This window comes from Mastigoproctus giganteus, chromosome 1 (assembly GCF_048544385.1).
Source record: "Mastigoproctus giganteus isolate SK-2022 chromosome 1, ASM4854438v1, whole genome shotgun sequence".
In the NCBI taxonomy this organism is placed as follows: Eukaryota; Metazoa; Arthropoda; class Arachnida; order Uropygi; family Thelyphonidae; genus Mastigoproctus; species Mastigoproctus giganteus.
Genome location: NC_143575.1, coordinates 273,586,470 through 273,603,892, shown reverse-complemented (window position 1 = coordinate 273,603,892; position 17,423 = coordinate 273,586,470). Strand labels below are relative to the sequence as shown.

The 17,423-nt window shown below is 37.2% G+C and overlaps 1 protein-coding gene across 2 annotated transcripts in view; it reads right to left on the bottom strand.

The window, feature by feature from the left end:
* Window positions 1–17,423, bottom strand: part of LOC150092002 (long-chain-fatty-acid--CoA ligase 4-like) — a 63,356-nt gene that overhangs the window by 27,300 nt on the left and 18,633 nt on the right. For both annotated transcript variants that reach the window (XM_090386464.1, XM_090386474.1), the window contains exons 2-6: window positions 14,997–15,166; window positions 7,966–8,169; window positions 6,767–6,944; window positions 6,218–6,324; window positions 4,694–4,835 (exon numbers count right to left, since the gene is read on the bottom strand). In XM_090386464.1, the coding sequence (XP_090242590.1) occupies window positions 4,694–4,835; window positions 6,218–6,324; window positions 6,767–6,944; window positions 7,966–8,169; window positions 14,997–15,131 (766 nt within the window). In that variant the 5' untranslated portion in view covers window positions 15,132–15,166. The remainder of the gene's footprint in view (window positions 1–4,693; window positions 4,836–6,217; window positions 6,325–6,766; window positions 6,945–7,965; window positions 8,170–14,996; window positions 15,167–17,423) is intronic.

Sequence of the window (17,423 nt, the reverse complement as noted above, 5' to 3'; positions counted from 1 at the left end):
AATTTCCAATTTATCTCCTTTCTTATGCAGCAAAACTATGATTGCATTATTTCACTGCTTAGGCGTCACACCTTTTCTAATGCACTTTGTGAAGAGCCTTGCCAGTTTTGGTGTTATGTCTCTTCCTCCCAATTTTAACAACTCTACAGTAACTTCATCTTCCCCCGGGGCTTTCCGATTCTTCATTTTCTTCAATGCATGTTCTACCTCATCAGGATCAGGAAGAACATCGGGTATGTGTTGCTACTTTGCAATCCATCTTCCCCAATGCTGACATCATTCCCTCGCTCCTTGTATAATTCTCCATAGTAGTCTTCTGCTATCTGAATTATGCCTTCTCTGCTGTTTATAAGTACACCATCGCTATTCTTCAGTTTCAGTATCATTTGTCTTTCTGTATTACTGCTCATGGCTGCTGATTTAAATCCTTTGTTTTCCCTTAATGCTTGTTCTACTTTTCTTGTGTTAAATCTTCTTATGTCCTCTCTGAGTCTCTTTCTAATGGCTTTGCATAACTCAGTATACTCAATTTTCTCCCTGTCAGTGTTTTTCTTGCTCTTCACTTGTCGTCTTTGGTTCATCATGACAAGTGTTTCTTGACTAATTTTTTCTTCTTTGGATTTCTGTTTCCCTATAGGTTTCTTGGGCTTTATCACTTTCAGAAAGTTGTAATATTCCTCGTCGATATCTTGGTCCTGAGCAGTCTGCAGAAGCTCAAACTTGTTCTTAAGTTCCAGTACATACTGCTTTTTCTCCTCCTCTGTTATTTCAAAGACCTTTGTATTGTATTACTTAGGATCAAGAATAAATAAAAATGGTGATTGCTCAAATGACGTAAAGAGAAGACAGGCAATTGCTAAAACGTTAGTCACTGATCTGACAAAATTATGGAGAGAACAAGATCTGCTCCTAAAAATGAAACTGAGAATCATTGATTCGATAATTTTTCCAGTTGCCACTTATCGTTGTGAAGCGTGGAATCTAAAAAGAGTTGACATGGACAAAATAGAGGCATTTGAAATGTGGTGTTACAGGAGAATACTGCGTATTTCTTAGCTTGATCGAAGAACAGATGAGTGGGTATTGGTTAAAATTATCAGGCCTAAAATTCTTCATAGCGTCGACAGAAGAAAACTCAAATATTTTGGACACATAGCAAGAACTTTCTGTTGAAGAATATAATGGAAGGAGAAAATTGAGGTGAAGAGGAGCAGAGAATGACCTGCAAATAGATGGAAGGATGGGGTCAGTGACCTTCTGGGAATGACAGTTTATGATGCCGCTCGTAGAGCACAAGATCGATGCAGTTGGAGGAAATTGATGGTGGCCACAACAGCTCCTCAGGGAGCTACGTGACTGGAAGAAGAATCACGATTTCACCGTATGTTTCGTTGGTCTCTGGAAAGCTTAAGATCAATCATAGTCTCCCCCGCCTCCCCCCCCCCACAGAAATCTGTTCATATAAATGTAAGTATTATTTTGCATATTACTCCGGAATAGAAAAGTCAGATCGAGGCCAAACTTTTAACCTATATTCTGTTGGTCCTGGGAAAAATTTACAGGCCCCGTTCCCTACCCGTTATAAAACTCGGCATAAATTAATGTTTTCGCATTAATCGAAAGCAAAAGTGCTGATTGCTACCAAATTTTCACCATGTAAGATTTGAAAATCTTACAAAAAAATAAAATATTTTTTGTTTGACTTTGAAAGTTAGTTTTCCCTTGATTCTTGCCATTAATAGGATAAATGGGTAATATATGCAGTTTCAGAAATAAGAATTATTCTGGTAAGAGGTATAAAAATTAAAAGAGTAGCGGGAACGCAAACAGAGCCATTAGCTTTACTTCCGTTAAACCAGGGAACAGATGGAGGATACTATGACAAACCCAGCAGGGGGTCCGGCGCTACAAAAACAACTTAAAATTTATGAGTGGTCACACACCGGAAACGTACTCTGTACAACACACACTAGTTTCTAAAAAATAGACGCTATAGTAGCCAGTGTCACAATTTGTGGTTTTTTTTTTGAGTGCAATAGAGACAAGCTGTTATGAGACAGGAAGAGTTGTTTTGGAATATTCGGCAGACATCAAAGAACACATGTTAACAAGCTGAAAATAATAAAAGAGAGGGATATTGGGAATCACGTGCTAGTGCTACGGGGCAGGCTGAATTAGGCCTTCCAACAAATGAAAAGAAAGAAAAAATGAAAAAGAAAGAGTGATTGGAAGAAAACACTGTGGGAAGGCGTGGAAAACTCCTGGAGAAAATTGTGGATGGATATGACACAGGGGGAGAGAGTGGAAAAGAGGAAGAGAAGGGGAGAGGAGAATTTTTTGAGCGGTGCTAGTGAAAGGGTGAGTCGGGAGGAGTTGCTTGAAAGATGATGAAGAAATAGCCGACGAAAAAAGTCGAAGTGGGGTTATCAGTAATGTAGTGAGTGAGAAATTAGGAGATGAACTGGAAAGGGGTAGTAAAAGGAAGTTCTGCAAACAGTGAGAATGAGAGAAGAAGATTCCCTTAGAACACCCAGTCCACCGAGGAAGGCGATAATATCCTGAAAGCGGAGTAGCAGTGGTGATGCCATATGATGATGCCCTGGAAGCTGTAAGATGTTGCCCTGGATAGCAGAAGATAACAGCTCTGGATAAGGATAGGATAGAAGGCCTTTATGAAGACATCTGATCACAGAAATTAAGTAAGTGAAAGTTAATTTGAGAATACTGTATGTTAAAAGCTAGAGAAAGGACTGTAGAGCGATATTTGGGGAATTCAATGATAAGAGAAAGATATTTTTGAAAATACTGTAAGTTAACTGCTAGAGTAAGGACTGTAGTGCGATAATTGGGGAAATTAATGATAAAGATAAGATTAGATGGGTGAACCAAATAGGAGTAAATTCTACTCTGAGGCAATTATGGTTGGTTTAGGCAGTAATTTGGAATAAGGAGGATAGTAATGTAGATGAGAAAGTTAACGGAAGGAATTGTAGTAAAAATAGAAATATTAAATGTGTGGAGATAAAATTTATGTATATTGCCAACCCTTAAAAGGTGTGTTTGAATGTAATATTGTATTTTGGTAATCAAGTTCTGTAACTGATAATGGTTAAAGAAATATATAAGAAAGAGGAATAGGGAATTAAAGAATAAATTGGTAGTTATGATGATACATAAAAGTATTATGATCAATGATATGTTTAACTTTAATGATTAAAAAAAGTTAATGACACCTATGAGGTATGATTTGATTGTGTTGTAATAGGAGCAGAAATAAGGTGAGCATATAAAGAGTAACTATTTAACCTGTGTATGCATAATGAGAAAGGTGAGATAAAAAAGGAGTCAAGTCTGTAAAGGAGCCTGTTAGATAGGAAGAGACTGTATATGTTGTAAGTACCTTGGTGTTGAAACAGTGGAATTTTATTCTTAATGAGATTTGTTTTGATTTAACTGTAAATATGCATAATAAACTTAATTTTTTTGTATAACATTTGTGTAATTATTTGTTGTACTGGACACAAGCCTAACCAATGGGAATTAAACATATAAGAGTTTCTCCCCTATGAACTTAGAATTTTCTGAGAAGTAAAGTCAGATGCGCTAGTGGGGAGATATTATAAAGGGGAGTTGTTTAAACAAAAGATATAGCATAAATAAACAATAATATAAATAATAGAAAATAGAAAAAAAATATACAACAATATTAAACCCCCCCCCCACAAACATATATTCTGTCGGACTCTGGGTTGGTTATACGAGGGGGGGGGGGTTCAAAAAATTTGTTTCTACATAGAAGTAGCAGTGATAGAAAGATAAAATGTTTTTGTTTTGTTTTATACTTTGAAATCTCTATAGCAACCACACAAATTTTGGTTTCGATCTGAAAATTTATTTTTCTTTGCAGCTCTGAATGAAGTGAGGTATCACAATGGACAAAGTGGAATACAAATCAATGGTTCGGTTCTTTCTGCAAGGGAGAAAGGAAAAAAAAAAAAAACATAACAATACACGAAAAAAATGGGCCCTGTTCATGGAGAACACAGCCCAGTTATTGTTGTTGCACATTGATCTAAACAATTGAAATGAGGAAGAACCTCACTGATGAAGAAAATGTAATGCTGTAACAGAAGAGAGGGTTTCAAAAAGTGAGGCGTTAATCCTGGAAGACGCGGAATCAAAGCTGGAGAGCTCCAAATTCTCTTAATGTCTGGAGAACATCATCCATCAATAGTTGCATATGAGTAAGATGTCTGCTAAATGGGTCCCCAACACTTCTGACTCCTTACCAGAAGGAAAGGGCACAATGTGCACACGAAATGGCAATGTGCCTGGAAAAGCAACAGGCGTTTTTTTTACACAGATAATCAACCATGGATGAAACTTGGATCATCACTATGATCCCGAAATTAAACAAATGTCAAAACAATGGAAGCATGCAGAGCCATTCACACGATAATGCCCCTACGCATTCCTCACAGGCTGCAGCGAGGTGTGCCCAAATGTGGGGTTGAAATATTGGCACATTAACGTGCTTGAAATATAACGCACTGCGTACATCAACTAACTTGTTCAAAGCGAAGTTGAAGGTTTATTTAATGTAATTATTAAAAAGGTTTCTAGTAACAAAAAACATTTCATAATGTCCAAAGCGAATTAAGCATACATTAACGAAGCTAAACAGTATTCTTACCAGGATCACATGCATTTCCAAGACTTTCCATATGCGAGAGTGGTATAATGCTGACTTTCTCGGGAAATCCGGTGGTGTCGGACGACTTCCAACCCTCCATGTAAATGAGGTGAGTGACACGCGGAATCTTTGGCATCAGTTTCTAAAAAAGAAAAGAAAAAAAATAATAATAAATAGCCGCAAAAATAAAGTGGTGTGTAAATGAAAACGAAATTAAAATCAGATATCTTCAGATGGAGCCACAGATGGTGGTTTGTGTGGAAACAGATGGTTGCTTAGCAACCAAAGTAGGCCACTAGAAGAACACGATCTCTAAACGCAAGTTGTTTTTAAGGATCTTTTGAAAGAGGCGCGATATTTTTATTTATTTATTTTTAGTAATGTTTCCCTCAGTTGCGAAAATAGATTAAACATGGTAAACAAGCTTAGCATTATAGAATAACACATTTTAGCCTTTAAAAGTTACAGTGATTTATAGTTTAAAAAGGATCAATGATTGTTTTCCTTGAAACCGTTCTTCCCCTATAATCATTCAACAGCAATCAAATACTGCATTCAGCAGCCTCTGGGAGGCAGAAATGTAAATTATTAGTTTAAACTGGTTTTAGTATTAGTGGTAAACGATGCAAGAAAGCAAATTTATAAAGCATTAGCAAAAAAAAAAAAAAAAAAAAAAATTCAACATCACCTTTCCATCCCTTCCTTGAATTTATCCAAACTCTCCACTTCCACAATAACAGATCGAAGTTTGTTCCAACAATTAACCAACCAAACTGGCTGAAGGCAAACCTCTGCACATTTATTGAGCAACCATCCTTCCGAAATTGGAATTGATACTTCTTCATTGTGTGTACTCTGAGGAAGAATGCCATTACCATTAAGCTTGCTCAATCCATTCAAATCCTTAAACACCTCACTCGAATAAATTCCGTGCTGCCTAGTCTCCAGACACTGCAATTTGCAGAACTAAAGCCCACCTTGGTAAGAGCACCCTTTTATTTCTCTCAATCTGATTTCTCTTCCCTGCATGTTCCAACAGATCCATGTCCTTCTTAAAATGAGGAAGGACATGGCTATCAACTTCCACGACAGATGAAAGTTTGAAATCAACGCTCGTTGGCTAAAGGCAAATTTCTACACGAAAATTTCTGCAACTGCCTTTCCTCGATTGGAATTTATGTCTCCTCAAGTGCATAATATGAGCAAGAGGAATAATTCCGTCAAACAGATCACCTCGCAAGTGCCTAGTCTCCAGATGCTGCAATTTGCAGAACTCAAGCCTTTCTTGGTAGGCGCATTCCTTTGTTTCCCTCACCAATCTCGGTGCCCTTTTGTCCTCATTCCAGCAGCTCTACATCTTTCCTAAAATGAGGCCTACAAACTTGTAGGTTTTCATTCAAGTTAGATTCATTTGTTCTAAATACCAGCAGGATAAAAGAATGGTAGCGGGGCGAATACGACAAATTTAAGGGAAGATTAAAAAGAAAGAAAGAGGTCAGAACTAACCAAATAAAGTAACCTTACCTTGAGTTTCGGTAACAGTTCATGAGATGTGAAGATGTGAGTTACGTCTGTCTCGTTGATTCCATGGACAACCCCATCCTCTCCCAATGTCGCGTACAATGTAGCAACTGAAAGAAAAAAGAATTTATAGAAACTGCTTTCACTGGAGAAAAAGGGGGGAGGGAAGAGGATCATTATAATGGCTGAAACTGTTGCTTGATATATTGGTCATCATTATTATTTATTATTTTTTTTATTGTTTGTTTAGCGGCATAAACACCAGTTTAAGACAAGATGGACACATCTTAAATACAGATGATTTCAGCGAACCATAAATTGTTGCCATCAGATTCTTTACTTATCTGATGGATAAAATATGACTTTTATTCCCAAATAGGGACGTGATAAACTTTTGGATACTAGAAAAGAATTCACATGCTTAGGGGGGGGGTGGTTCTAAATTAGCGGGCCGCGATTGAAGGAAGTCAAAGGTTGTAGTTAGTTTTTGAAGTATGAGATTCTTTCTCAGTTACCACGTATATTCGGGAGAAAAGCTAGTGGAACTCCTACCTGGTACGTTAATCCTAAAGCAAGCTTGGGCCACTAGAATCCACTCCAGACGAGTTTCTGCAAAGATGACTATTTGATTTCGAGGCTGTATGCCCATCGCCAGCATTCCTCTACTGATCATCTCTACCCTTCGGTCCACTTCTTTGTATGTCAACCACCGGTAGCCAGACAGCCTCAACTGGAAGAAGTACAACCGAATATCAGACTTCGGTTTAAATCATTCAATTCAAATAATACATTACAGATTTTAATAATTATGTCAAAAAAAATAATAAAAAATATAAAGATGTAAAGTTCGATAACCGTGTTGTTTAGCATTCAGATAGGAATGTTAAATAAAAAAACATTCCTAAACGAACTATCAAGTGAAGTAGATAATACTACTTTCTGCAAGTATCGTACTTAGCCAAATATCACGCACCACATTTGAGAAAATATCTGATGAAGATAATAAGTATTTATTCTTGAAACGTTAAGTGGCAAGTAATTTTTATTGAACACAGTAACTGTTATTTGTCCAAATTAACACAAACGGGGTAGTCAGAATTTCTGTCTCCTGTTGGTTCTTAATAAAAAGGCAGCCGCAATGTTCTCAAAAGTTTTTGAAAACGGTCTGGTTTAAGAAAAGCAAAGCAATGTTAAAGTTCTGTGGCGTCACTTTCTGTTATGGAGAAGTGAACGCAAAGCAACACTATTACACTGAAATACAGTAAATAACGCAAAACACACGTCGACGTAAATTCATAAAATACGATAAGATTTCTTAAAAAAAAAAAACATTGGAATGCCTGTTGATTTACGGGATATACTGCTTTGCTATTCTTATCTTTCAATACATGGACCACTCAGCATGCTATACATGTAACACGCTGTTTGACAACATGCCAAGCCAATGAACGATCGGCATATTATTCTGAAATGTCTCAGACGCTGCAGTAATATATACTGTACTGTATTTGGATTATGCTTTACGTATTCTGGAACACGCCAGCATCATTTAGTGAAGTTACACTAAATTTAAAGTAAAAAAAAAAAAAAACGTTTCTAAATTAATGGGAAAATAACATTTTTCAATGCAAATTGGGTTGCGGTATATAAATTTTGTAATGTATGGTTTAATAAAATGCTTTTTTAACATTGTTCAAAATATTACATAATGTTATTTGACAATAAAGAAGTGAAATCGCAAATTCCTCTACCTTTTTTAGCACCTTTCCATCTTCCTGGGTGTGTTCCTCTTCCCCCAATACCTCCCTGTATCCCAGGCATGGCTTCTTAAGATGTAAAGAAACTCCCTTTCTGAACATTTCATCCATCGTGGACACTCCATTTAGAATCCCGCCTTTGCTCTCCACAACTCTGACGACAGGACTGTAGGGATCGCCTTCTCTAATGGGTTTTGCCTAGATACAGAAAAAGTAAAAAGAGCATTAGCTTAGTACTGTCCTTCCAAGACAATTCGTTTGTTGTGTTTCAAATTTAAATGCATTAGGGGGTCTTTTGTTCTATTGTTATCTTGTCTTACCTACAACACGTTCTTTTAGAAAGTCCCTCTGCACATTTATTTTCATGCTCAAGTGATTTGGTTCCTTTTGTCAAGGGAAGCAGCTAGTTGACAATTTAAGGAAGGAAAATCATTTAACACCTTGGAAATGGACGTCTGGGTCAAATGCCACTCAACTAGATAGACAGACTATCCAGCTGAATAGCGATAAGCAAGGTTAACCTATAAATATTGGGGCCACTACACAAAAAATAATCTTTCCCCATGCAGTGGACAAGAAACTTACAAAACGAAGGTTTTGTGGGTGTACAGAGATGCAACATATCTGCAAAATCTCTTACTGCTAAATATATGATTGAAGAATTTAATTCTACCTGTCCATCTTCAGGCCATTATTGCTTTAAGATTTTTTTTTTCATTTGTCTCATGTTCTTTAGTTTATTTAAAGAAACCTAAATCCAATGACACCATATAAAAGTATCTTATTTGTAAGGGTTCCTTCCCCTCTCCAAATTTCTTCAGAGAAAAGGGTCTAACAACTCAATTAAACCATCAGAAAGGCCTTTACTCTGAAGAAATTTGGGGGGGGGGGAACGGAAGGAACTCTTACAAATAACATACTTTCCGACTTAACATAACCTAACCTAATAATTCCAGTTTCCGCATTGGACTTGCGAAAGATGTGGGAGGGGGGGATGGAACTGCCTGCCGTTCAATTTTGAACATTCTTTCCTGTGGAGATTCAGTTTTCGATTGTTCATATGAAGTACAAATAGATGGCAATACAGCAATTCAGCCAGCACACCGGGAAAACAATTTCATAATCGAAAACTTCAACGGTTGAACCATTAGGACTTCAAGAAGACAAACACTGCTTGCTCTTAACAATTTAATATAAACATAGGATTTAGTTTTTCAGATCCTTTCACGAAGTAAAAATAAACACACTGGACAAGAATAATATGAACCTTTGTATTAAGACAGTCACAAACAGAAGAAATGCAAATAGATGCAAAGAAAACTGTAACATAGGGTGATGATGTGCTGCCTCGTTGAGCATAAAGACTGCACAGGCTATTCGACTGCAGTAATAAGAGTGTGGCGAGAACCTCATGAAGCGATGGAGCCTGCTTTTTTTTTTTTTTTTTTTTTTTTAAATGGAAGCACGAGAGATATTAGAACCTATAGTACCTAGTACTGTGCATGGGTTGATGGTCGAGAAGACTGTCTTATTATATACCCAAGCATTTGGGAAGGGTATCATGGTATGGGGAACGTTTTGTTTTCATGGACTGGGTTCGTTGACACTGGTGGAAGGCCGAATGTCATCCAGGAGTACCCAAATTTTGTATCATATTTACTGCACCCTATAATGTTACACTTTTATCTCGAAGGTGATGGCCACTTTATGGATGACAATGCAACATCGCATCGTGCAAGAATGGTTCAGAGAACATGACATGAATTTCCACCATCTTCCCTGTCTCCCCACATCATTTGATCTCAGTCCTATTGAGAATGAGCGGGATATGCTAGAGAGCTGGTCCTCTTCCTTCAACTTTGTCTCAGTTAAGCGACAATTTTCTGGAAGAATACCATTAGACTAAAACAGCTTATAGAATCCATGTCTCACCGCACACTTGCTTTTATTCGGAAAAAAATAAATGAAAAAAAAAAACGCCATCTGGCCTTAACAACTAATATAAATATCAATAAACATGAATTTAGCTTTTTAGATTGTTTTATATAATGTAAATAGATGGTAATACATGGTTGTGGCCGCCGTAGCCGAGTGGTCAAGCGCGGGATGCATAAGTACATGTTCCTTGAGTGACCGGGGTTCAAGCCCGTGACTGCTGAATATGGTGCTGTTTCTGTTATTCTGTCTGTCTATCTTGTGACTCCTCTGACCGTTTGGTCCTCCCGGAGAAAATTTATTTATTAAAACAAATTCCGTAATCCGAAACGTCGAAGAAGAACTCGCTGGAGGACGCAACATCGGACCGCAATGGGTTAAGAAACCTATAGGTGTAGGTAGAGAGTAGCACAGATACTTTTCTTGCCTTTAAAGACTGTTGCGTATTATCTTTTGTCTGCCACTGAAAGAAGCTGTGTAAATCTGCTTCGAACAATTTTCACATAAGAACGAGGAGAAATAATTGCAGTCATGCATGAATGTCTTCCCTTGACCTTGAAGATGACTTTGCAGGTTCCGGTGCACGAGTAACGAGCCGTTTCGGTCACGTGAGTGTTTGCTTTCGATACAGGTGGTCTGCTAACGGAAAACATTGAAACCAGGGTAGAACATCCAGCTTGGTAGAGCAACGTCTGACGTTGTAAATTCCAGCGGAGGGGGTCGAAATATATGCAACTAGCACGGTGACAGATAATACTTTTCATCCCTCGTTAGCAGATGAGGGGATGGAAAGACTCCAATTCCCTCACTCCTCTCTCTTAGTTGGGGCTTGTCACCACCCAATTTAATGGGTTTCTCTGGGCTGTTAATAGGTTGATGAGGAATAAAAATCAAAGATAGCGAATGTTAAATGATAAGAAAGAAAAATAGGATTACATGCCTTGTATGATTTTAATCCACTTTCGAAAAATGAAAAGGTTCACGAGATAGTGAGATCACTATTCTATAGTGTGGAAGTGCAAACCAGCAATTACTGTAAAATTGAAATGAAAGTAGACATGGCAAATTTTAGATCTCGATTTAGTTCTACAGTATTTACCCGCATAATTCTTATAGCGGAGGGGGTGGAGTCTTAAATCTCCAGGCGAAAATCAAGTGGGGGACAGAACTACTACAGGCAGGAGAGGGAGTCATGAAGTGTGCAACATATATATAATTATCTCACTTACTATTATTATACACGTAAGGCATAACTTCATTCTGTACATAGCAAAGGAGCAAAGTTTGATATAACATATACTTCTCCATTGCCCTAATGCTTTTTAATTCAAATAATGCAATGCTAAGGCAATTGGGGAGAAGTGCCCTTGGACGTACTAAGCAGCAAACCTAGTTTGCTCATTGCCACGTACGGTCAATAAGCATTTATCCTCCCCTAGAAATAACTGAGTTGCAGATTCGTTAGGGATTTTCTTCCTTGGTTACCTTTTAGAGCTACACATTTTCCCCATCTGTGCATTCGCTCTTTCAGGACTCTTGAATAGAACTCATTTTTAGCAGAAAAACCTAGATTCCCATTTCATTAATTACCTCCTCAGTCCGAAATCTGCAGCCTCATGTATAAGGCAATGGTCAGGCCACACCTTGAGTACTGTATACAGGTCTGGAGGCCTTATTTCAAGAATGAATGTAGAGCTGCTGGAACGAGTACAGAGAAGGGCAACAAGATTAGTGAATGGAACAAAGGTGGGCTCTTACGAAGAAAGGCTTAAGTTTTGCAAATTACAGTGTCTGGAGACTATGCACCAGTTAGATGATCTGCTAGAGGTGTATAAAGCGTTGAATGGTTTGAGCATGCTCAATGATGATGGGATTCTTCCTCTTGCTCAGAATAATCACCTGAGAGGACATAAATTAAAATTGAGGAAAGACAGATGTAGGATTGACGTGCGGAAATTTGCCTTTAGCCAGCGGGTAGTTGGTTGGTGGAACAGACTTCCATCCCTTGTTGTGGAAGTTGATAGCCTAAATAAATTTAAGGCAAAGCTGGACAGGTATTTAACCAACGGAGGGGTGAAGTGGAAGTTGTTTATTTATTTATTTTTTTGGCTGATGCTGCATAAGCTTGCTTTCTTGCATCATATACCTCTACTAATGCCCCGTAATAGTTTCTTAATTTTAGGAAAGAGATCGGGAAAATAAGGTGGGTGCTAAAGATTTTCAAAGCCGTACCTGATTGTAAATTTCACTATGCGAGCAGTGTTGTGAGCAGAAGCATTGTCAGATAGGCAAACACCTTTGGATAGTTTCTGTCATCTCTGTAACTTTATAGCCTCTATTACTTTCCCAAGAGTATTTTCCAGTGATGCTGTTTCCTTTTGGAAGATAATCTATAAGGACGATATCTTGGGGACGCAGAAGACTGGCATAATCTTGTTGGCAGACAATTGAACCTTTGCTTTTTTATCTATTATTTTTTTTTTTGTGGAGAGTTGAAGATGAATGGTTCTATTGTTTCTTGATCATAGGGATTCATCCATCATCACAATTCGGACAAAAAAAAAAAAAAAAAACACACCACCATACCATCATTCTCTCTATGTAGAGAGAATAATTTTTCTTGTGAAAGAAAAAAAAAAATCATCATCACCATGGAGGCGAGTGACAGAATTCTCGAAACCCATCGGGCTGTCGCCCGTTAGACATTTGCAAGAATTCGTTCATTTTGTTGCAAACAGAAGTAAACATGGCTAATGTTTACTTCATTTGCTAACAATTGTACAGTAGTTATGCGTCTATTTTCAAGGATTAACTGTTCCACTTACTTTAGCTACAATGGCAGGGTCGGGGGTGGTTGAAATGGCCCTCCCTCCTCTTAGTCATCATGTTTACTTTTACTGATTTATCTCCACCCGAATTGTTTTTCCCATTTTTTAGTCTCATATGATGGGAAATCCTCCTCACATACAGCTTTCATTTCCTCATGGATTTGTTTTGCTTTATCTTAACAAAAGTTTCATAACGAATCGAACCTCAACCTTCTCCCACATACCACCTCTTGCTGTATTCATGGCTCTAGTTCAGTAACCGATAGACCTAGAAAAACAAATAAATACACTTCTTAATAGTTGCCTTTTTATAAAATTTCCGCATAGCTTTTAATCTTCCTTTATTACGCTTCGAAGCTCACGGAAGAATTCAGGAAGGATAGCATAAAAGTAACAGCGTAGCCAAAACTATGCAACTCGTTTGTCTCAAGAACTTTGAAAAGAACAATCGGAATGTCTTCCCCTTCCGTCAGAAGAAAAGTGGTCAATTCGCTAGAAACCCACTAATTACTCATTGGTAATTATTGTGATTTATTCTGTTGAAATACGTTCCTCTGAAGTATTTCAACAACAAAAGCAGATTAGTAATGCACTCAAGATGCTTTACTTGAGTTAGATGTGATGAGTCAGAGTCCATTTAAGCACTCAAAGTCTGGGTGCAAATGGGGTCAAATTGACCAGAACTAAATGTGCCCCCCCCCCCCCCCCAATCCCAAACGAGCCTGTGTGAATCATGTTACTTACGAAAAGAATTAAGTGGGCAATGCAATATTACAATCAAAGCTGTTCGGAATGCGCTTGATCAGTCAATTACTACTAACCACAATAGCATCTGAACAAACTTTCCAATCTGTTTTTTATGGAAAGTATCAGAATATATGTTTGTCAACTATAAAAAGTTGATTACAAATTGTATTAAAAAAAAAATTCAAATCATGACAGATGAAATGAATTTGGTAAATTGAGGACAGCCTTGTCATACGTTTGACAGAATTTCAACTACCATTAGTTTAATACCTTTTGCCTTAGTACTCAAGACAGAACAACTTCCTTAACTACGAATTACCTTGAGAAGCACTAATTCTAAAATATAACATTGCCTAAAGATTATTTATCATTTAACAAAAGAAGCATCGCTATGGTATTTTGTACGTCAGTTGGGCAAGGGACACGTTTTCACAAGAAAATTGATTTTTCATTCAGCAAAATAAAGAAACCGAAAGTGTCAAAGCGACTCGGTTAAGGACGTTTGCTTTATCTGGAGTGTCACGACCGTTGTACTAGTTTTTGCAGAAGAACAATAAGAATGTAATGCGTGCATGCTAATTCCTCGATGAAATCGGAAAATTGGTTTTAAAAGGGCCGGCATCTGTCCTTTTTCAAGAATTAAAACATTATTTTCCATATGAATTCTAAGACAGTGCGGCAATTCTTCAACTGATTAGATATCATTGGTTCAATGACCTACAACATGCAGGTAACAATTTAGATTTCAGGCACGCCCTAGCATTGAAGTGCCTCGAAGAGGATCCTTTCTGAAAACGAAATTGAGTACTGGTTTCATTGACAAACCAGGAAAAATCAGAGTTGAAATACTAAATTAAGTGTTCCCTAAAACAAGGCTTTTTAGCATTTTCCATTACACTGTTCACAAATCATTGGTAAAGACGAATGATGAAAGAAAGCGAACTTGCTCTTCATTATCTAAAAAAAAATAAAAATAATAATTCAAATATAAGTTCATATTATTCCCACAAGGCAATTATCCAGTTCTGCTTTAAATTTAGGACTCTACCTCAACCACGTTGGGAGGCAACTTATTTCAATGTTGCTCAACTCCCTGCCCATAAGTGAACTCTTCATGAGATCCAATCTTCAGCTTTTTCTCTGAAATTTTATATTTGTGTTCATGGTTCGTGTCTTACCCACGAGGGAGAATAAACTGCCCCTCACTGAAGGGGTTGAGTTTTACTCAGTAATTCTTCTGAGAATAAAAAAGAAATAGTCATTAGTCTACTATGAAAAGAAGTTTAATATAGTTTACAGTTACTTCTCGATATATTATCCACAAGTTAAATTTGAACCAACTGTGTAATTATAGCTAACTTTTCTGGTAGTGCCTATTGTTCTAATCATTCATTTAAAATTAAAAGTAATATTGCATATGAAAAGATCCTCATAAATCAACTGAAATGGTATGACAGGAAAAGTTAACTGCTATTATTAAGGAGAACTGTGTAATTTTATCTACTTGTAACTTACCCAAACAACAGAAAACTTCCTCCATACTCTCCACGGCCTCTGGATTATGAAATAGAGGGGAAAAGTGATCACATCATAAGCGAATAGAAATACCTTCACAACCCCAAGCTGTATTTTTGTTCCCCAAGTACTCATGGTCCTCGAAATGAGTACTTTGTCTTCGGGCCAGTCTATATAAAAAAAATAACATCTACTAAATAAAGGATGCATTTTTCATACATTGAATTAGAATTATAGTTATATTAACTAATTAAAATATGTTTAACATATTAATATCAGAGTAGTAGTAGCAAATGATGCAAGAAAGCAAGCGTATACGCGTCGGCCAAAAAAAAAAAAAAAAACGCCTCTTACATCCCTTCTCCATCCCCTTAACTGTTTCCTTAGTTCTTCCTTGAATTTATTTAAACTACCGACATTCAAAACGACAAATGGAAGTGCTCCAATAATCAACCACACATTGTCTGTGCAAACTTCCGCACATTTATCCTGCACCCATCCTTCCTCAATTGGCGCCTCCATAGCCAGATGGGCAAGGAGCAGCAGTGCATAGCACACGCTTCTTGATTGGACCGGAGTTCGAGCCCGTGACCACAAAATACGGAGGATGTGGAAAGGTCAGGGAACGACCACCGCATATCCTCTGAGTAATATGGCCTTAGTTGCTAATGCTCCTAAAAACCAAATAACAATAATAACAAACCTTCCTCAATTTGAATTTATGCCCCTCACCTCAATGTGAGCATTTTGCGCAAGAAGAAAACGATCAGCATTGAGCTTACTCAATTCATTCAAAGGCTTTAATATCCCACAATCGGATCACCTCGCAGCTGCTTATTCTCCAGACGTTGCAATTTGCAGAACTGAAGTCTTTCTTGTTTCTGTGCAGATCTACATTTTTCCTAAAATGAGACCTCCAGACCGGTATGCAGTACTCAAGATGCAGCCTAGCCATTGCTTCATACAAGGAAATAATCACTTCCTTATCCCTGATAGCAAAGTTCCTTTCTATCATAGACAAAAACTTCATGAGCTGTCCTAGCATCCTGCCTGCACTAGTCAGACAACTTCATATTTGAATGCACAATTACCCCCAGGTCTTTATTGTTTTCCACTACACTGAGGTTATAAGGACAGCTCATAGGGTTTTGTCAATGATATACAGGAATTTTGCTAGCAGGGACAAGGAGGTGGTTATCCCATTGTATAAGGCAATGGTCAGGCCATATCTCGAGTACTACATAGAAGTCGTAAGACTTCATTATAGGGAAGATGTAGAGCTTCTGGAACGAGTACAGAGAGGGGCAACGAGATTGGCGAGGGGGAACAAAGTGGTGCTTTTACCAAGGAAAGCTTAAGTTCTGCTAATTGCAGTGTCTGGAGACTAAGCACCTGCGAGTTGGTCTAATTGAGGTGTATAAGGCTTCGAATGGTTTGAGCAACATCAATGCTGATAGGATTCTTTCTCTTGCTCTGATTACGCACTTGAGGGGCCAAATTCAAATTGAGGAAAGACAGTTGCAGAATAGATGTGCGGAAATTTGCCTTTAGCCAGCGAGTGGTTGATTGCTGGAACAAACTTCCATCTGTCGTTGTGGAAGTTGATAGCTTAAATAAATTGAAGGAAGAACTAGACTAACTTTTGGAGAGAATGGATAGGCGAAATAAGGTTGTTTTTGGTTAATGCTGCATAAGCTTGCTTTCTTCAATCATATGCCGCTACTAATGCTAATAACACTTTGAGTTTGATACAGTGTCCAAGAATCTTGAAACTTAATGTCATTCTTCTAGCATAAGCAGAGATGTTTACGGTAGACTTAAACACCAAATTTAGTTTCGGGTGAACTATAAAAACCGAATTTATTTTCGCGAATTACAGGATCTTTAAAATGCAGACCGTCTTCTCATGTACTAAGAAAATTTTTTTCCAAATCATCAATTATAAGATCCATCCAAATCAATGATGACTTTATTTGCATTTAATTTTAAATAAACTTCCAATAAATATTGAAAAGAATTCACCAACAAAATATAAGTAATTAAAAATTTATTAATCTGAAAAAAATTTTTGAATCGCTGAATATAAATTGAATTATTGAGTTTTATACTGTAACCGCATATTATACTTTTATTTTCATTAATTATTGTATAATATGCTTCCAACTTGTGTTCTATATTTATGATTTTAAATTGTATAGTTAATTTTTTTTTTCTGTTGATACTCAGGAGTAAATACATAAAACCAATATTTTATTACAGAATGCCACCACTATGAAGAAAAACAGTTTATGTTCAATATGTAAAAAAGGATTTGTCCTTTTACATATTTTCTGAAGTTGGCAACCCTACAGGTAATATAACACGTTCGTGTGAATATAGTAACTTAAGTATGTTTATTTTTCTTAAATGTATAGAAGTTCGTAGGAA